Source organism: Fundulus heteroclitus, chromosome 18, assembly GCF_011125445.2.
Source record: "Fundulus heteroclitus isolate FHET01 chromosome 18, MU-UCD_Fhet_4.1, whole genome shotgun sequence".
Classification (NCBI taxonomy): Eukaryota; Metazoa; Chordata; class Actinopteri; order Cyprinodontiformes; family Fundulidae; genus Fundulus; species Fundulus heteroclitus.
This window is the reverse complement of record NC_046378.1, coordinates 36,314,745-36,335,757: the sequence shown is the minus strand read 5'-3', so window position 1 is coordinate 36,335,757 and position 21,013 is coordinate 36,314,745. Positions and strand designations below refer to the sequence as shown.

At 39.9% G+C, this 21,013-nt stretch overlaps 1 protein-coding gene across 1 annotated transcript in view; it reads left to right on the top strand.

Moving 5' to 3' along the window:
* Positions 1 to 269: 269 nt before the first annotated feature.
* The window catches only part of ccdc9 (coiled-coil domain containing 9), a 34,255-nt gene continuing 13,511 nt past the window's right edge, over positions 270 to 21,013 (top strand). Inside the window, exons 1-10 of the mRNA XM_036149857.1 lie at positions 270 to 380; positions 3,208 to 3,254; positions 3,408 to 3,512; positions 5,016 to 5,180; positions 9,239 to 9,619; positions 11,905 to 11,988; positions 12,377 to 12,541; positions 12,639 to 12,823; positions 14,570 to 14,631; positions 18,976 to 19,096. Of these exons, the coding sequence (XP_036005750.1) occupies positions 3,252 to 3,254; positions 3,408 to 3,512; positions 5,016 to 5,180; positions 9,239 to 9,619; positions 11,905 to 11,988; positions 12,377 to 12,541; positions 12,639 to 12,823; positions 14,570 to 14,631; positions 18,976 to 19,096 (1,271 nt within the window). The 5' untranslated portion in view covers positions 270 to 380; positions 3,208 to 3,251. The remainder of the gene's footprint in view (positions 381 to 3,207; positions 3,255 to 3,407; positions 3,513 to 5,015; positions 5,181 to 9,238; positions 9,620 to 11,904; positions 11,989 to 12,376; positions 12,542 to 12,638; positions 12,824 to 14,569; positions 14,632 to 18,975; positions 19,097 to 21,013) is intronic.

The following is a 21,013-nucleotide window of genomic DNA, read 5'->3' as shown; positions in this document are numbered from 1 at the left end:
AGGAAGCAACATTTTATGCGTGTATACCTTTAAGAGTTTGCAGAGCATCGTTGTGTGCTTAGAAGTTAGCCTCTACCGCCCTCTAGCGACCAAAAGCTACCATTACATTTAGTCTAACTCGGTGAAATGTTGCTTTTATTTCTACTTTGAAATCTATTTTTTTTACCAGTCGTTCAATTTAATATTGAAGAGCCCTTATTTTTCTATTTTTTTTATTTTGCTCTTTTAGTTTTAGTGTTTTAGTTTTTTTGGGCTAAAAAAACAGCACTGTCCCTTTAAATCCGCCGAGCGGGTCCTTTTTTGGCAGGAAGTTAGCTTTGGCTAGCATAAAACCAATAATGAGGACCCTCTGAGGACAAGTTAGCTGCTTTTGGCACAAGGTAAAATGACTACGACGTGATATTTAAAGAGATAAAAGCGTATTTTCTGTCATTTGTTGCCCGCGGACCGATTGGCTGTGTCTGTGGTTTAAATGCAGGTTTGGCGCTTAGAAATTGCTCAGACATGGTTCGTGTTGACTGGATTACATGCAGCAGACAACACTCAAACAAATTCACTGCTGCTCCTGCTTAATAATAGGAGTGTTGACCGGGTTGAATCAGTGTGAATGGCTGTTCGGACTGAGATATTATGACTGTGTGCGCAGCTCTAAGACGCTTACAGGAGCTTTGAAAAGCCTGAAGGATTTATTCATTTGGGTTGCGTCGAAACCTGAACTAAATCTCACCTGTGTTCCTATCTACACCATATCACCAGAGGTATTCACTCCCCTACAAGCACAGTAACTTCACTGACATCCCTTTCTTAATTCATAAAGTTGTCCACAAGGTTCTGAGGTGTTTATGGGATTTTTTGTTTTATCATTCTTCCATGAAGCACATTTGTGAGGTCAGACACTGATGTGGGACAAGAAGGCCTGGCTCTCAGTTTCTGTTGTAATTCATCCCAAAGGTGAAATAGGTGTCTCTGTACTAGGGCTGGATGATAATTCGATAACTATATATATATATATATATATATATATATATATATATATATATATATATATATATATATATATATATATATATATATATATATATATCGACAGACGTATGTCGATGATAGAAAAAAATGTTCTGGTCAAATATTGAAGAGCGACACAGTCGAGTGGAGAAGCTTCTCGACTAGATCTTATCGAGCCTACAGAGCAAACGAAGTCCACTAAGCAGGCTGGAGCCAGGCCATTTAAGATCTTGTAACCCAGACTAAGGTTTTAAAAAAAAATGTCAAAGCTTAAAAAGCAATGTTTTTTAAAAAAATTCTGCAGTTATGGTACTGAAATGGCTTTCTATCAAGGACTCGCGGGGGTTGCTGGTGCCTATCTCCAACGTTCACTGGGCGAGAATTTAAAAATTCCAGTTTTGGTAAAAAAATGGTTGAATAAAGGGTTGAGTTTGAATTCAGGGTTTGTGTCTTTATCTAAAAATAGGTTGTTAAGCAACAGCATAAAATGGCCAGGGCTGCACTTAAAATATATGTTTTGAATTTGTTGATAATTATCGATATCGATCAATGTGATTTTTATTTTATCGATATGCTTTATTTATATATATCGTCCAGCCCTACTCTGTACGTCTTCAGACCTCTTTGAATTTCTTTTTACGTTTATTTAAAAGGGACCATGTACAATTAAAACATAAATGTTACCATTTGATGCATTGTACCAGAGTTAGCCCAACGCTAGTTTGCTTCTGCAGTCCCAATTAGCAGGGCGCAATTCATATTAACTCCATGCCACATTCATCAGATAAAAACGGCAAACATACAGAAGAAGTTCAAAACGACACTCACCCATTACCCAAAACTCATTCATACATACATAAAGCCAGTACCACGGGCAGAAAAATTAATAGTTACCATGTTGAGAGCTTTTCAGTGGTTGTTTTAGTTCATTTTTAAGCACGGGTTTTGATATCTATATATCAAATATATAGTTTCCCTATTTATCGATACCTTAATATGAAATCTGTCAGGACTCCCTAATAGCTTGTATAACCATCGTTACCATCAATAATTATGAGTGGCTAACTGACTTTATCAGCCTGTTACATTCCTTTGGGGGAAATTTGATCAACTCTACTTTCTAATGCTGCTCCAGGTCATCAGGGTTTGTAGATATTTGTTTCTGCACAGCTGTTTTCAGGTCCAGCTACAGCCTGGACTTCAACTGGGCCAATGCAGTACATTGATTATTTTTGTTTTGCAGCCATTTTGTTGCAGGTTTTCTGCTGTTTGGAGAGAGGTGGACGTATTTTACTCTGCAAACCGTTGTTCTTCTGAAAAGTTCATGATTAACTCAACGACTGAAAGGTGCACTAGGGAAGCAAAACCAGTCCTTAGCTCCACGCTTCACAGTTTGTATGAAGTGGACAGCGATATTTGCATCATTGCTCGTGACTTTCCTCCCTGGAGTCTTGTTAGCACACAGTTATTTCTTTCCAGAGCAGCAAATAACTAAAACCTTGAATGACAGCGCTAAATCTAAGCTATTTATAGCTAAGATTCAGTAAAATTTAGCAAATAATTATTGATTAGACAGGTCTATGATGTTTTATTCTGTTCTATTTCTGGTCTGCTTTGCTTACTGGCTTCCATGTTTGCAGGCTGTTGCTCTTTTGCCAACATAAAATACCAAATGCTGCGCTCTGTTTTGGGAACTCTCATGTGATTGGCTCAGAAACCAGGAAGTAAACACGGGCTACACACTGAACAGAAGTAGTTCAGGACCGTAAATCTAGGTTTGAAAGGAGAAAAACGTGACTAAGACATTGTTGATGGAGAGGAATGACTGTTAATAGGGAATGTTACTAACATCCCAGGTGACAAATGAGAATGACTTTAGGCTGATTTTACAGTAAATATCTTAATTATAGCTCCTTTTAAACCAAATGATTTCAGTCGGATTGCTTTGTGGGGTTCCTCTAGGATTTGTCTTGGGTTTAATTAATATTATTTTAGCTTGTCAAATGTAGAAACATTGAAATAACTTCAGTCTGTGTGTGATTAGCACATATTTTATTCTAGCATGGGTAAAAGATTTTGAGCGTGGCCTTGGGGGTCATGGTGGTGCGTGATGAAAATAAAACAAATACCCAATTTTTACAATCAATATTAACTGAGTGGCAGTTTTAAAACTGTATATATATATATTTTTTTACATTGCAGAACACCATTTTTCACCTGTATTTGAAGACAAGTCCACGTCAGCCATGGTAAGTATGGAGCAAAACAAACAACACGCTTTGGTAAAGCTAGCTTACCCCGTAGCTCTGTATATGTATATCATGGACCATAATCCATCGCTGCAAACTGGGTTAAATGAGACTAAAGTCATTTTTTTTACTCTCCTCCTCTTCGTCTCTCAGTCTTTAGTGGTGGACCTTAAGTCCAAGGAGGAGAAGGATGCAGAGCTGGACAAACGAATTGAAGCTCTGAGGAAGAAGAACGAAGCTCTGGTTAAGAGGTACCAGGTACGGAGGTCTGATTTAACATAAATACACCCTATCTCTGTCTTTGTGGTTTATACAGGAGCTTAAAAAGGATAAGTTTATCATCTTTAGGCCTCAATGAGGTCAGAAAATCTGGTTGTGTTTAAAACTTTAAGTCTTAAATCTGTACATTTGTTCATGTTATCAACATTTAAAAACTAAATAGGCAATTTTCTGCTGGTGAAGTGACTTGTCCCCTACTGGCTCATGTAACCGTTATGTAGCTTTCTGTGTATTATAAGAAGGGATTGAATTTAGGTGGCCTATGTGTATAAAATACAGAATTTTATAATTCAATAACATTTTGTTTATATAGCACTAATTCACAAAATGTCATCTCAAGGCTCTTCTCTTTTTAAAATAGACTGGCTTTAATTCAACTCAATGTTATTTATATAGTACCAATTCATTAAACGCATGTCATCTCAAGGCTCTTTCCAAAGTCAGACTCCATCAGATCCTCCAGGTTGGTCAGAAAGTTTCCTCTCTAAGGAAACCCAGCAGGTTGCATCAAGTCTCTCCAAGCAGCATTCACTCCTCCTGAAAGAGCGTAGAGCCACAGTGGACAGTCGTCTGCATTGTTGATGGCTTTGCAGCAATCCCTCATACTGAGCATGCATGAAGCGACAGTGGAGAGGAAAACTCCCCTTCAACAGGGAGGAGAACCTCCAGCAGAACCAGAACCGGGCTCAGTGTGAACGCTCATCTGCCTCCACCCACTGGGGCTTAGAGAAGACAGAGCAGAGACACAGAAAGCACAGAAGCTCACATTGACCCAGGAGTACTTTCTATGTTAGATGGTAATAGAGGATGATCTGCCTCCCCTGATGATGTCACAGTTAACAGAACGCCAGACCAGGTGTACCTACTATGAAGAGAAAATGACAGAGAACAAAAATGTAAAAGCTGAAATAACAACAAACAATGCAGATTGGAGAGCAGTAGGAGAAATCAGCAGAGTGAGAAAAATAGACCCTGATGTCCTCCAGCAGCCTAAGCCTATAGCAGCATAACTATAGAGATAGCTCAGGGTAACATGAGCCACTCTGACTATAAGCTTTGTCAAAAAGGAAAGTTTTAAGATTAGTCTTAAAAGTAGACGGGGTGTCTGCCTCACGGACCAAAACTGGGAGTTGGTCCGTGATTTCCATGCCATCGTCAAAAAACAACCTAAACTGATAGTTATTTTAACTTGTTTTATTAATATTTATTAATTTATTCTGTTACATATAATTTATAAAGCTAATAAGTTAACTTATCATGTTTTTTTTTTTTTTAATCATTGTAATTCATGCAGGTCTAAACTGTCGTTCATAGCCGTCTTAACAGGGTCTTAAAACATCCTAAATGTGACTTACGGAGACAGAAAACCTACGTTTTGTCCTTGAAATGAGGAAAAAGCTGATTTGATTGTTATTTTTGGGGTGGTGGGGGGGTTATGACGTTGATGCCGTCCAGCTTACTCAGCAACTCGGTCCCAAACAGGAAATCGAGGAAGACAAGAAGAAGGCAGAGCAGGAAGGTATCGCCGTGACGACGCCTCGGAAACCCCGCACGCCGGAGGCGGAGACCGACCGGCGGGAGGCGGACCGGCGAAAGACGGAGAAGGAGAACTTCACAGTCACGGTGGATCTTTCCAAGCCGGCAGGGGTGAGACGCACTTTTACACTTTTAGGGGGAACCCTATTTCTATCTGTGAAGCCACTGGGTAAAACGATAAAAACAGAACAAATATAAATAAACTACGGTGGGGGGAAAAAGTGGTTATTTCACAAGCATATTTAAAAAGCTAAATTCACCCTGGTTGATGGTTCAGTGGAGGACATGTTGGCTCAAAATGCCCCGCAGGCGGCGCTCAGTCATGTGGCACAGTAAATATAATTTCTATGTTCAGATCTACAGTTAAATAGCTCCGCCGTCATCTCACCAGTCCTGATTTATTCTTGGAAATTCACTTTAGCTCCTGCTGAATTATCACCCTCCTTCCTGTTTATGGTCCTTTTTATTAAATTAGTCTCGTCTTACACGGGTCTGTGACGTCCACGGTCCTTGGGAGGAAACCTGGCTGGGATAAATTTCAACCTAACAAGGCCTGAATTTACTAAACGTTACCAGATGAGAGTTTATGAGTTTTCTTCATCTCTCTGGGGAGCTGGTTCAGACGTTGATCCAGCTCTGAGATTTAATTTGGCTCTGATTCTGACTGCAGTTGGATTGGACCTGCTGCACCAGGGGTCAGCATAGGGCTGGGTGACATGGCTTAAAAATAAAATCTCTGATTGTATTACACCAAATCCAATTAATCAATTTTTTTTTTTTTTTTTTTTTTTTTTTTTTTTTTTTTCTCCGTTTTTGTTTCTCAAAAAGAAATTAAAGAAATTTTTTTTTAAAACGTGCTTTTATTTCACCTCTTCGTCTTGGAGTTGAGCTGAATTAAAAGTGCAACTAGATACAAGATGGGGAAACAAGATGGCGGCCCTGTGGTTGTAAAATATGAAAATATCAACAAAAGTTTTGCTGCTAGTGGGTTTTACACGATGAGCTAAGAACAGGTTTCACTTGTGTAACTTCACATTAACTTAAAAAAAATAAGTAAATGAGAAAATTTAAGTGCCTCGTGTTTATACTAAAAAAAGTTTTCTTTTTACAATATATTTTCCTAAACATATATTCAACATTGCAGCTGTTCTCTTTATGGAAGCTTAATAAGCGCATTGACATAATAAAATCCTGAATTTTTCCCCCCGAAAATTTAATCTTAAAAAAATTGTAAATTAAAATTAATCGATTTAAATCATTTTATCGCAACCTTTTCAGTCCAAAGTGACGTTTGTTGCCCTCATTCCTGATAAATAAACTGACTGGAGCCATAAAACCCTTGAAAAAAAGCTAACTTTTACAATTTTTATGAACACCTAATGTATAAATTGTTTGCTTTTAATGATTACATTAAGCAAGTATTTATTTTTTAGTTTTTAGAACAATAAACATATGAAACTACGAGAATACAATAAAGCCATTTTCTTGGATGAAATTTGTGGAAACGGCAGAAAGAACATTTAGTTTGCAGCCTAATAGCTATTCTCTAGTGGAAATTATGTACAAATACAGCATGAATAAAATGCTAGAACCATCTATTTTACTTTTTTTTTATTTTTTTTCTTTATCTTCTTTTGGCCAAAGTTATAAGGAGCCTCTGCGGAGGACCTAAAGTGCTGGGCTAATAACATTATGTTGTAACGGCTTCTGCTGGTGCCGAATAACCTCCAGGTAACACATTAAAAACATGAAAATAATTATAATGATGACCGTATGGATTCCAATTAACCCAAATTTTGTCACTTTTATTATTATTTTTCATGATCAAAATAGCCCCCATCACTCTGTGAGGTTTAACCTCTCGGTCAATAAGGTTTAAATCTGGTGTCTGCTTAAAACCAGTCAAACTGTAATTGTTGGCCAATTTTTAAACAGACATGTGTAACACGCAGCGCTTAAATAAAGGTTAAAAATGCTGGAGTTGTACAATAAAATTGCTTGAATGCAATATTTGGTACGTTAGATTTTAAATGACATGCATTCACACTCTGGTCCTCAGTAATATATTTGGCATGTTGGGATGGATTGTAACTGCCCTTAATTTCTGAATTTATATCCAATAGTACTAAAAAAATAGCTGCTGTCAATTAGAGCAATTACCTTAAATCGTTGAAGCTGTGGCGACTGCTGCAGTTTGGCCTGAGGAGGAGGAGGAGGGAGAGGCAGGGTGGCCGCGGATCGGCCAGCCAGAGCAGAATTACCACAATAACGTGAATAAGTCCCCCTAAAATATTTAAACACTTTTTAGAGGAAATAAAAGCATAGAGAGGGATTATTATTATTATTAGTATTAGTAGTATGTTAAAAATAAAAAGCAAGACAGCAGCAGCCAGCATATTTTACTCATCCAGGGCAAAGGGGCAGGTGCTTAAGCACCGGCAGTTTTTACCGCATATTTTAATTATTAATGATATAATAAATATTATTATGATCATAAGTATTGGCCAGGAAACAACCTGGAGATTCATTGGCTGGGGTTCGAACGTCAAAGGCCCAATTAAAAAAACAAAAAAACTAACAAAACAAAAGGATGAAACTAAGTAAACAAACACAAAAATAAGATAAAATGGAAAAGATGGAAATGCAAACAGAACACATCAAAGATAGATGGGTAAATAAAACACACACAAAAAAAATCATAACCAAAACGGAAGGGAAGGGAAAATACGAGTTATGATAAAATAAAATGGATATTAAGCTTTCCACAAAAGAGTGAAAATTCATCCGGCCGTGTAAAATAGACGGGTTTCAATTCAACTCAATTTTATTTATATAGCTCCATTTCATAAAACATTTCATCTCAAGGCTCTTTCCAAAGTCAGACTCCATCAGATCCTCCAGGTTGGTCAGAAAGTTTCCTCTCTAAGGAAACCCAGCAGGTTGCATCAAGTCTCTCCAAGCAGCATTCACTCCTCCTGAAAGAGCGTAGAGCCACAGTGGACAGTCGTCTGCATTGTTGATGGCTTTGCAGCAATCCCTCATACTGAGCATGCATGAAGCGACAGTGGAGAGGAAAACTCCCCTTTAACAGGGAGGAGAACCTCCAGAGTTTTATTTCTTTAGCCACTATTTAACTCATTAAGTCTTGATAGGAAGTGTTTTAATATTGTATTTCTGCTCTTCAAGGACCATTTTAATCTGGTAAAAAAAAAAAAAGTAAAATTTTTCTTTGGACTTAGGCCAAAGTCAGTTCTTATTCCTGAACGTCGTAATTTACTGTGTTGTTTGTCTCAAAACTCCAGAAACGTCACAAGTGGAGGAGGACAAAATATGCCTTTTTTTTTTTTTAGGTTATTTTTAAATTTTGAGCTACTTTGAGAATATAAACAATCGTCTGCATTGTTGATGGCTTTGCAGCAAACCCTCATACTGAGCATGCATGAAGCGACAGTGGAGAGGAAAACTCCCCTTTAACAGGGAGGAGAACCTCCAGAGTTTTATTTCTTTAGCCACTATTTAACTCATTAAGTCTTGATAGGAAGTGTTTTAATATTGTATTTCTGCTCTTCAAGGACCATTTTAATCTGGTAAATAAAAAAAGTAAAATTTTTCTTTGGACTTATTCCTGAATGTCGTAATTTACTGTGTTGTTTGTCTCAAAACTCCAGAAACTTCACAAGTGGAGGAGGACAAAATATGCCTTCTTTTTTTTTTTAAGGTTATTTTTAAATTTTGAGCTACTTTGAGAATATAAACAATCGTCTGCATTGTTGATGGCTTTGCAGCAATCCCTCATACTGAGCATGCATGAAGCGACAGTGGAGAGGAAAACTCCCCTTTAACAGGGGTGAGAGCGGTTCAGACACCTTGGTGTCCTGCAGGCACCTGATCTAGCAGAGGTTTCGGGATAAAGGCGGTTTGAATTTTGAAATGTTGCTGCTACTGAACAGGTTTAGACCTCTACTGGTCATGTTTGATGAACGCTGGAGCGAGTCAGATCGTAGAAAATTGGTCTAGGTTTCTGGCTCTCAGAGCAAAGGAAACAATTTCTGCTGGAAGAACGTTGCTGCAGTTTCCTTGACCTCCAGTGACGCGATGCAGATGTTTCAAGACCTGGTACGGTTGTCCTCTTCTACATCTGTCCCTCTGCTACGTGTCTCTGTTTGCAGCAGGACAAGAGAGTGGTGAACGACTGGAAGCCCAGCACGCCTCGCGGCCGCAAGAAGTCTGAGGAGGACGATGGTCCAAAAGGGCCGAGCGACGGGCGAAGCCCCCCGAGGAGGTCGGGGTCCGGAAGAGTTGGTCGAGGCGGTCAGAGAGGAGGAGGAGGAGGAGGAGGAGGAGGAGGAGGTCGCCAAGAGAGGAGAGACCGTGAGCCCAGACCTCCCAGAGAGGGAGAGCCTGGTGAGCCAGGAGGCCAGGGACGCAGAGGAGGAAGAAGAGGAGGAAGAGGAGGAGGTGGTGGTGGAGGAGGAGGAGGAGGAGGAGGAGGCGGAGGAGGAGGAGGAGGCGGAGAGGGTACACCAGGTGCAATGGACAGAAAATCCAAGGTGAGAAAGGATGATTACTGGGGAAAAAGCTTATTTATGGGGGTTTTCAAGGAATGCAAACAATAATTTAAGTAATTTTCCTCTGTGATTATTAAAGTATGTCTGATTCTGAACAACGATGGCTGATATTTCCTTAAATAACCCCTAATCGGCCCCTTAGCTGCACTGATCTGTTGCTCCTGGTGGTTCCCAGCTCACGGGGCCCTGAAGTTATACAACGCTCTACCCTCGCACATTTGACGGGCCCCTTCACTTTGTCCATTTTTACTTTTACTCATTGGCCTTTCAACCCTTTTATTGTGTTTTGCAGCAAGTTTCTTAATTTTTTATTCTGTGCTTAGTTTACCATTATATCCCTTAGTGCCATTTTTTTTTTTTTTTTGCTTTTGATGTTCAGCACTTTGTTTTCAGCTGTGGCTGGTGTTAAACCGCTTTATAAATAAAGCTAATGGTGATATTAGAGGGACCCAGTCACGTACCAAGACTTTCCAAATCTGTACTCAGACAAAGGCTTTCCGATTAAATTATCGCGCCCTGTTTGCTTATATTTTATTTCTGTGTTTCACACTTTGCTTTCGTTCTATTTGACAGTGAACAAAGTGCTTTTGGGTATATTTACCACAACAAGAACACGTACTGAGACGCATTGCTGCCTCTTAGAGTATTTGTCGCCGTCAGACAGCACAATAATGTGCATGTCTGCTGATCGGGCCCGGTGCAAAGTTGTTCTCATGCTCAAAAAGGACTAATTAAACATTATCAGGAAGAATGGTTGACGAATATGTTTATTTATTTATTTATTTTTTAATACACAAATGGCAAGATGATGGAAATAAACATTGGCTGTTGATATCAGCCCTCTTCTACTTGGGGGACCGATACCAATAGAACGGTCGATACCGATGTTAATACCGCTAATACCTAGTCTTCCAATTTAAAAGGTTTGACTCGTCTAGAAGGTTTGATTTGATTGGTTGTTGGTTTTCCATGATATTAATGCAAAACTTCGCCGGCAAGATGAATTCCCGCGGTATTGGTGCGTTCACAAACACGAGAATTCATCTTGTGCCACCGCTCTGTCTTCAACCGTTTGTGTTACCTTTTTGAGGCTAAAACCAGCGTTTGGTAGGCCGGCGCTAGGTGTCGCTTCAGCCAATCAGCTCAGAGATTTCCGCTGAACGTCACCTCCTTTCCCTAGACCTATTTAATGGTAGCAGACCCAGATTGATGATGTGCAGAACGGGGAGTGCTGCACATCATCAATCTGGCTGTCAGGTTTGGTTAATGTCCCACCGTGGTGAGATTCAGGTGTACCAGCAGCAAAGTGAAAGGCAAACGGAAGCATGCGGAGACAGACATTGGTAAAAAAAAAAAAAAGATAGGAGACGGTACAGTAAGGCTAAAGCTTAAAGAAATACTGTACATTTATTAAAACTAGAATACTACAGTAAAAAACAAAGCAACTGGACTGGTTTTCCGTAGTTGAAGACGTTTCGCTTCCTCTCCAGGAAGCTTTCTCAATTCAAAAAGTCTGGAGTAATGCGGAGTAACAAGCTTTATAGTATACCATTGCCAAACAAAGGCCTTGCAATGGCTTAGATAACATGGAAATTCAATCGAAACAGGTCCACCCCTTAGTAATGGGCTTATTCTAAGCCAACAACGACCCTAACGAGTCCTCGTTACAGAGGAGTGGATCAGTTTCGGTCCAATCTGCTGTCTTAATGGCTTTAACAACCGCCCATTACTAAGGGGTGGACCTGTTTCGATTGAATCTGCATGTTATCTAAGTCATTACAAGGCCTTAGTTGGGCAATGGTATAAAGCTTGTTACTCCGCATTACTCCAGACTTTTTGAATTGAGAAAGCTTCCTGGAGAGGAAGCGAAACGTCTTCAACTACGGAAAACAAGTCCAGTTGCTTTGTTTTTTACTTTTTTTTTTGGAATGACCATGACCTGGATGACTGAGAATCTTCACCAGCGTAGAATACTCCAGAAATTAAACTAGTGTGTAAACGAGCAGAGTGATTTTTAAGAAACATGCAAGAAAAACATCAGCAGACTGTTTGCATGAATGAAAAAGACACTTTATTGGGAGTGGGGATGTTTTTCTGAAGTCCAAACGGCTGCTGGGAGGAATGACTGGAGCTCTCCAGCTGTGCTTCTCAGCATCCAGTTTACTTCCTGTCTGAATGTTAACTTCCTGCATTTGTAAAACGACTGATCCGATCTCTGTTGGGTATTTTTTTTTTATTTATTTTTTTTATTTTTTTTGGGGGGGCAGGAATGGGAGGAGAAGAGGCGACAGAACATTGAGAAGATGAACGAGGAAATGGAGAGGATAGCGGAGTATGAAAGAGGACAGAGGGTAATCGGAGCCGCCGGTTTCAGTCTTCCTCTTCACACTGCAAAAACAGAACTAGAAATAAGTCAAATGTTCTTAAAATGAGTGTATTTGTCCTTGATTTGAGCAGGTAAATAAGATGTTTTGCCAATGGGATAAGATTTTTGGACTTAAAACTGGAACAATTCATCTCCATCATCTTATTTCAAGTGCAGTATATCTAATTTTCTCATTTTAGGGGTCAAAATACTCATTCCATTGGCAGATGATCTTATTTACCTGCTCAAATCAAGCATAAATACGCTAACTTGAAGAATATTTTACTTATTTTTAGATCAGTTTTTGCAGTGCATGCAGCTTTAATTGTGTCACGGCTTGCAGTGTCTGATTTTTTTGTAATTTGTCTGTTCAGCCGGATGGAGACAAGCCGCTCCGCAACTTCTTGGACGACCCAAGGCGCTCGGGTCCGTCGGCGGACATAGACCGGAAAGAAGGCAGCCGGAGACACGTGCGGAACTGGGGGGGGCTGGACTTTGAAAACGTCAAAACGGGACCCGAGCTAGAAAGAGAGTGGACCGTAAGTCTCTCCTCCGATCACTACCCGCGGAGGGGGGGGGGTTGGGGGGGCAAAACGTGAACGATTCATTCTGATTCGGTGCTGTTCGTCTGTGCAGAGTCGCCGGCCGGGTCCCAAAGGCGGCTCTATGGACATGACGATGTCGATGACCGGCCGCGAGAGAGCCGAGTACCTCCGCTGGAAGAAGGAGCGCGAGCAGATCGACGAGGAGCGATTAGCGCGCCACCGTAACGCCACGGGCCAGTGGAGGCGGGAGTGGGACGCTCAGAAGACCGATACCATGTGAGGAGGAGGAGGCATATTTTTATGATTTCTGTTGGTTTTGTCCTCTAGCAATAAAATATCCTCCAAAGGACAGACACCCATGTCAAAAAGCATCAAATATGCAGTACCTTGAGTTTCTCACCATAACCTATTAACAAGAAAAGTAGATTAAAGCAACAAAAAACTATCTAGTGTAAAAAAAAATTAAAAATGCTGATCATTTATTCTGACTTTAGATTTAGAAATAATTAATAAAAAGTTAAATAACAAAACAACTGGACTTTTTTTTCCCAAAGTTTGAAGATGTTTCGTTTCCTATCTAGAAAGTAGTGTGGAGTTCCAAGCTTTATATTATTGCCCAAAAAGGCCTCATATGGCTAGGATAACATGCAGATTAAACCAAAACCTTCTGCAACAGGGAGTCGTTATTGGCCTGGCTTACAGGAACGATGTTTTGATCACCTGCACTGAGGTCATGCACTGCAAAAATGGAACTAAAAATAAGTAAAATGTTCTTAAAGTTAGTGTATTTGTCCTTGCAGGTACATAAGATGATTTGCCAATGGAATAAGATTTTTAGACTTAAAATAGGAACAACTCATCTCCATCATCTTATTTCAAGTGCAGGATGTCTAATTATCTTATTTTAGGGGTCAAAAGCGCTCCATAAAACACTGTTTCTTGCCTTACTTCATCTTGTTGTGATGTGGTCTTAATATTGTCGTCTCCCGTTTCTCAGCAGCTTTCTAATAATAACAAGAAGAGATGCCGGCCGGTATCGGCATTTATTTTTCCAACGTTTTTAACTAACCTTTTTTGGAACATTTCTAGAAACGGTTACATTCACCATTACTTCCGTAAACAGCGCGCTGCTCTGTGACGTCTCCTGTTATCTGTACGCTTTGTGGTTTTGTACCGTTCAGACAGCAGAACGATGGCGGTAGCATTTAAGATAAGATAAGATAAGATGGGCTTTATTTATCTCACATTGGAGAAATTCACAATAGTAGTAAGTCATTTAATAGTAGTAAGAACGGCCTCCCAAAAAAAAAAAAAATCTGAATTGAGCATCAAGACCTGCAGTGTGAACGTAGCCTAAGATTTACTTCACAATAGACCTTATTTGCTCCAAATAGCAACCATTTTCTCCTCACAAGTAGGGCTGGACAATATGGCCAAAAGTTATATGATGATATATTTCTTAATTTCGGTCAATACCATATAATTACGATATCGATATAAACAAAATAAAAGCCTCACACTGCCAAAAACGCTCAGGACAGATGTCTGTATTTTGTCATGTTTATAAAAACTCCTCCAGTATAACATTTTAGAAATATCTGCTTTAGAAAATAAATTGCATAAAAAATGCTGTTATCACAGACATGTAATGCATATTGAAATATGGGAAATGTAATTTCACCTTTTATTGAATAGTTATATCTCAATATATATTGAATTATTGTCCACCCCCACTCACAGGCAGCCACCGCACTTCTTAATGAGGAGCAGCTTAGCAGGGCCTGGAGCAAAGGGCTACATACCAAATGTTCAATAAATAATTCAAACTTCTTGTGTGCAGATGGTTATTGACGTCCAGGCTTAAAGTGCTTTTAATAAAGAGCAAAGGTCCTCACAAAGGGCAGTTACGGCAATAAGAATGATGCCGGTGATAAGGACCGCTTCGTCTCTGATTTATTCTGCCTGAAGTGTTTTTAATTGATGTTCATTAAAACACAAACTCCCCTGTGGCTTTGTTGACAGGTTCAAGGAGGACCCATATGTGGCTGCAGAGGGCATAACGACTGAGGAGGGTGGCAGGAGAGGTAAGTTCACCCCCCCACACTGACACACGACCACATCAGGCTGTTTCCTTTATGCATCACCATTTGACCCTCCATCTACTTCCATTAATTTGCTCCACGGCTTCACGTCCTCACACACACGCTTCACCAGAACTTGACACAATAGACGCCGTCGTCTCCTTCCTCCAGCTAATTAAGCCGGTTATGTAAATGCTAGCTGTATTTCCCCAGAGTCCAAATTAGCCTCAGCGTTAAGCTTCAGTCGTTCTGTGATCAGAGGAGCTTTTATAGAGACGCCGGCTGTCGTCCGTGCCTGATGGTGAGCGACATCCAGCATTAAAATCGCCTCCAAAACACGTGTTTTGTCACGTTCGTTCTTCTTCAGATTGATCAGTCGTTAAAGTTACAGTAAAAAGTGGATGAATCCCCTCTTAATTCAAGTCATAATGAAGCGCATCTGTTCTTTTTTTTTTACCAGTTTGTTATTTGCATTTAACCTAAAGTGCATGAAAACACACAACATAATTTGTTATGATTTATTGAACAGAGATGGAGCCATAGTGGGGAATCCATTATGCATACTGAGTACATCCCATGAATCAACAGCCTGTGGAAAACACCCTTAGCAACAGTAAATCTAGAGGTTTTCCGTCTGACTGCATCAGCTCCTCGTATCACTGTGGAGGAACTTTGGCGCCCTCTTTAGAGCATTTCTGCACTTCATTGAGGTTCGCAGACGTTCGTGTCTGCACAGCTCTGTGTTAGGTCAGGTTGAGTTCTGGACCTTTTCTGGACCAGCATTACGTTAATAATAAATTTTTCTGCCGCTTTATTGTAGATTTGTTGCTGTAATTGGGATCGTTGTGCAGCTGACGCCCCAGTCTGGGCTCAGCGTCAGCTGTCCCGTAGATTGGCCCACATGTAACCTAGTCTTAAAAGTAGACGGGGTGTCTGGCTCACGGACAAAAACTGGGAGTTTGTTCCAACTGTTGCATCCTTCTACAGTAATCCCCAGAAACAGCAATATCTTTATCGTGATTGACACTTTTAAAGGTTTATCTACCTCCACCTCTTCCTCCTCTTCTTCCTCCTCTGCGTCCCTGGCGTTCTTAGACTTAGACAACTTTATATGTCATTTTGTATATACAGAGTTCATACAGAACGAAATTTCGTTGCATACATCTTGTAAATTACAGTATAAAGTGCAGCAGTGATTCAAAAGTAAACAATTGAAATGTAAACAATGCAGGAGAAAGAAACTGTGCAATCACAGTGTACAGGTGAATATTTAAACCATTTGTATGTGCAAAAATGATTGTGCAAAAAGGCATTTGTGCAAAAGTGCGAGCAAATGTGGAAATGTGATGCAGAGTCCAGTTATAGCTTCAGCAATTCAACAATCTGATGGCACCAGGGAAAAAGCTTTTGCAGAACCTGGTGGACCTGCAGCGGCTTCTGCGGAACCTCTTCTCAGAGGGCAGCAGGGAGAACAGTCCATGGTGGGGGTGTGAGGGGTCCCTGATGATGTTACGGGCTTGGGACACAGCGCTGGGACGAAATGTCCTTAATGGAGGGGAGAGGAGCCCCGATGATCCCTTCTGCTGTCCTTACCACTTTCCTCACATTCCTGCAGTCAGAGGCGCTGCAGCCTCCACACCACACAGACAGCTGGTCAGAATGCTCTCTATGGTGCTTCTGTAGAAGGTTGTAAGGATGGGCGCGGGTAGGTGGGCTCTCCTCATCCTCCGCAGGAAGTACAATCGCTTCTGTGCCCTCTTCACCAGTGACGTTGTAGCAAAACACGATGAGCAGTGACGAGAGGGAGAGGGAGAGACCTCTCTGGAAGAATTTGAAGATTTTGAAATCAGTCGTTCTGCACCTGACCTATTTAGAGAGAAACCGTTGTCGCTGAACAGATGTCTCCTCTCCCAAAAGATGTTAAAGTTGTCTATGAAGGTTACAGTTGTTTGTTTGCATGTTTTTTCCAGCCATTTGTTTAGCATTAGAATTCTGGAAAAAATCTCATCTCCACAATTAACGGGCGCATGAGGGCCACTGAGAAATACCTTGACATTAAGGCCATCAACTAAGTTCAGAGAGACCTCTCTGGGAGGTCTGGGCTCCTGGTCTTTCCTCTCTTGGCGACCTCGTCATCCTCCTCCTCTCTGACCGCCTCGACCAACTATACCAGACCCCGACCTCCTCGGGGGGCTTCGCCCATCGCTCGGTCCTTTAGGACTATCGTCCTCCTCAGACTTCTTGCAGCCGCGAGGCGTGCTGGCCTTCGAATCGTTCACAACTCTCTTGTCCTGCTGCAAACAGACGCATCACAAAGACTAAAAAGTATAATGAAACCTTTAATATCATAACTATTATGTCACACTGCTGCTGTAAGGCCACTCTCCAACCCTCAGAGCGTTAATGGTCAAAAGTCCCTGCAGTGGAAAAGGGATTTAAGGACTGTCCAAATATGTTTGGAGGATTCAGAGCGGGGCTTTAAATCCAAAAATAATTCAGCGATTGTGAAGCATGGTGTTGGCAGCATCATGCTGTGGAGCTGTTTCGCTGCCTGTGATACTCATTTGCTTTCACAGAGGGCTGCCTCCAATTTCTCGTACTTCAGCTTGAGATAAAGAGTCAGTGATTTGAGAATTTGACAAGGTTGGGCCATCCAACAGGACAATGATACAGAAAACTCATCCTAGCTGGTTCTGGGATGGATAAAGATGGCTGACGTTAACGGCCTGCATTCCAACATGAACCTAAACGAAAATACTTTGCTTAAACGCCTGTTCTATAACAGGAAACCAACCAGTTTGAATTAACTCGACCATTTCTGCCACGATGAGCAGGCATTTATGAGTTATACCTGAAGCTTGATGATGACTGTAAAAAGAAATAGGAGGTCAAGTTCTAACTTATTAAGGGAAACCTAACCAAACATTGTTGGTTGTATCTGTGTTATTTCCTTGTGTGTGGACTAGAGGAGATTCACAATATACTTAAACAAGTACATTTTGTTTATTTGATCAGTAACAATGCACAGAAAAAACATTAAACTCTTAACAGAGTTAAGACGCCGCACCTGATTGTAGCTTCTAGACAATATTTTCAATCTTCCGTCGCTGTGGCAGGTAGGAAAAAGACGGAAAAATTAGATGTTAGTACAGAAACAAGGGTTTTCTTCAGATTATGTAGATAAAAATACCATCTATAACCCAATGCCCAGGATAAATATTAAAATCCGTATGTTTGCTCATAAATTATAGACGCACTGATCCAGAGTTTTCCGATCTGATACCGATACCTGGGCTGAACGTATCGGCCCGCTGCCAATCCGATACTACTGTTGAATTAATTAACCCTATACCTTGTTATGTGAGTGAAGCCATCAGGCTTGACATAAACATTGTTTAAAAAAAATAAAAGCATGCTCTTCGGCATGGAGCTTTTGGCATTGCAGATATTGCACGTTGCAGTCGGACTTGTTGGCGCAGGGCTGCACGATATAGGGGAACAAAAGCATATTGATAAAATAGAAATCATATTGATCGATATCGATAATTATCAACAAATTCAAAACATGTATTTTAAGTGCAGCCCTGGCTTTTTTTTTTTTTTTTTTGCTGTCGGTTAATGTCTTATTTTAAAAAAAAAACACTAAATTCAAACTAAACCCTTTATTTAACCAACTTTTTACCAAAACTGCAAGTTCTTAAAAAATAAAAGGGAACGCGCTTTTTGAACTCTTTAAAGGGGGCGGAGCTTGGTGACGGTGTGTTGTGATTGGTTGGAAGGATGTAATGATATAGTATTAACCTACATGGCTAGAATGCAAAAGGAAGGAAAACAGTTTTTCTATTTAACTTTTAAATTAAAAAAAATTCTATTATTAATATACGTCTGTCGATGGATATATTTTGTTATTGAATTATCGTCCAACCCTTATTCCTTCTCCAGCTAATTAGTCGATGTTGGAGCCGATATTCGATCCAGGGTATCGGATCGGTGCGTCTCTATCATAAATATTTAAATACTCTACAGTTGCTCACTGATTTACTCCTATCTTTCTTTTGCGGGCCAGTTGATATGCTTTTTCAGTTTTGGCCCCCAAATTTTGGAACATGTTGCCTTTAGATAATAAACACGCACCGTAACTTCCTGTGTTTTTATTAAAAAGCATTTTTCTTAGTAGCATTTTTAATATCCCTTAATTTTACCTCTAATATATTTTTTGTTATACAGCGATTTGGGCAAAGTTTTTAAATATGTGCCTTTATAAATACATGCGATGTGTCTTTATTTTCCTCTAATAATAAAGCACGATTAAGATGAATTTACTCTCACCATCATTATCCCCAACAGACGACAGCAAGCGGCCTCCTAGAGGACCAACGTTTGCCGACTTCCTGTCCCAGGGCAGGAACCAGGGGCCCCGTGGGGACCGAAACAGAGGGAGGGGCCGAGGACAGAGACAGAGCTACAGGTCAGTCCAGGAACTCATAAGAGTCTCTTGAACTCAGGAGGCCTGATCTTTATTTTTAGACACGTTTTTTTTAAATGTCTGTCTAAATATAAGCTGCCCCAAATAATTTCTCTTTTTTTTTTATTTAACAAATTATTTGGAATTTCTTCAACCAACCCAGAAGGATCTATTTCAGTTCTAAAGGGTTTAATTACCAGGACCTAAAGGACCTTTTCTTACCATCTTATTAAGATTATTCAAATCTAAGTGCTGGGAAAAGTAAGTGCATCCTTGTTGCTTTTATTGGATTTAAATTGAAAAAACCAGGTGCGACGTTCTGCAGATCAGATGTACCCGATTAACTTTTTAAGTGCAGATTAGGACTGCACAATTAATTGCATTTGCAATATAATCTCAATTTAAAAAAATCGCAGAGGTCTGCAATTTTTGGCTATGTAACAATTAGTGAATCAGACGCATCCTTTCAGTAAAATGTTTAAAGTGGGTTTGCTCCACATGGAAGGGAAGACAGTTGCAGCAGTGAGATAATCTAATTTATATTACTTGTTTTAGAGTTTATATAATCATACTGTTTTACCAGAAACTTTCAGGAATCTCACCTTAGCATTAAGTTCTGGTCAACCAATTTAATGCTGTGATGAGCTGTGGTGAGCTGTATGAAAACGAAATTTCGTTCTGTATGCGCTCTGTGCATACAAAATGTCAATAAAGTAAGTCTAAGTCTAATACATAGACTTGCTTGTTGGTTGTTGGTTGTCCAAATCAATTAAAACATTAAAAGTTCTTGTTTTAAATAGTCCTTGCTTACAAACATTTTTATCTAGAGGCCATTTTTGTTGCTTGTGGTTAATGCAGAGAAAAGTCAAAATCAAATCATAATTTTGGATGAAATATATCGTAGGCAGAACGCAATCATTTCTGCTCCGAGTTGAGACGCAGCGGCTCTTTTAGCACCTAATCTGCACAGCGGTGAAACAGATTGATTTGTTGTTTGTATATGTTTAAAAAGACATGATAAATTAAACTGCAAAAAAATGTATCGCATTAAATCGCAATATTAAGATAAAAAAAATCGCAATTAGATTATTTTCCAAAATCATTCAGCCCTAGTGCAGATCTTTTCACTGCAAATTCACCCTAATATTAGGCCGTGCAGTGTGTCAGAGGCTGCAGACGACCCAAGAGCTCCTCTTCTGTGTCTCAGGCTCTTCAGGAGGTGTAAATTCCCAGCTGTACAAGTAGATAAAGGATGAGGGATGACGACTCGCTATGATAGGTTGAAGGAGCAAGCCTTTTCTCTCTAGAGCAGGGGTGTCACATTAATTTCTATCTTTGGCCACTTTGGCTTCTTGAAGTCATTAAAAGGGCCGGTTGCACCTGCATAGATGATACTTTTGATTTAATTTCAGTAGAAGTATAAAAATGCACAGTAACATTAAAGTAGCACCTTAGGCCCAGTTTATACAGTTTATCTGCAATAAAAGTTGATATTGGTGTGAGTTAAAATTTAAACTCATCATTCTGCATCACTTTTTCTCATTTCTGGGTTGTTTTAATGTGTTGTGGGAAAACTGACATCTAGTGGCAGGATGCTGTCACTACACAGTGAAAAAAAATCAACATTCGCTACAGGAAGCACAGTTTTAGCCACTTTATACACTTTAAAAGGATATATTATCTATTTTTATCACATGATATGCCTTTTATGGCCCCTACACTGCAAAAAGGGAACTCAAAGCAAGTAAAATGTTCTTGAAATTAGTATATTTTTACTTCATTTGAGCAGCTAAATAAGACTATTTGCCAATGGAAGGAGTATTTTTACCCGTAAAATAAAATAATTAGACATCCTGCCCTTGAAATAAGATGATGGAGGTGAATTGTTCTTATTTTAAGTGCAAAAATCTTTTTCCATTG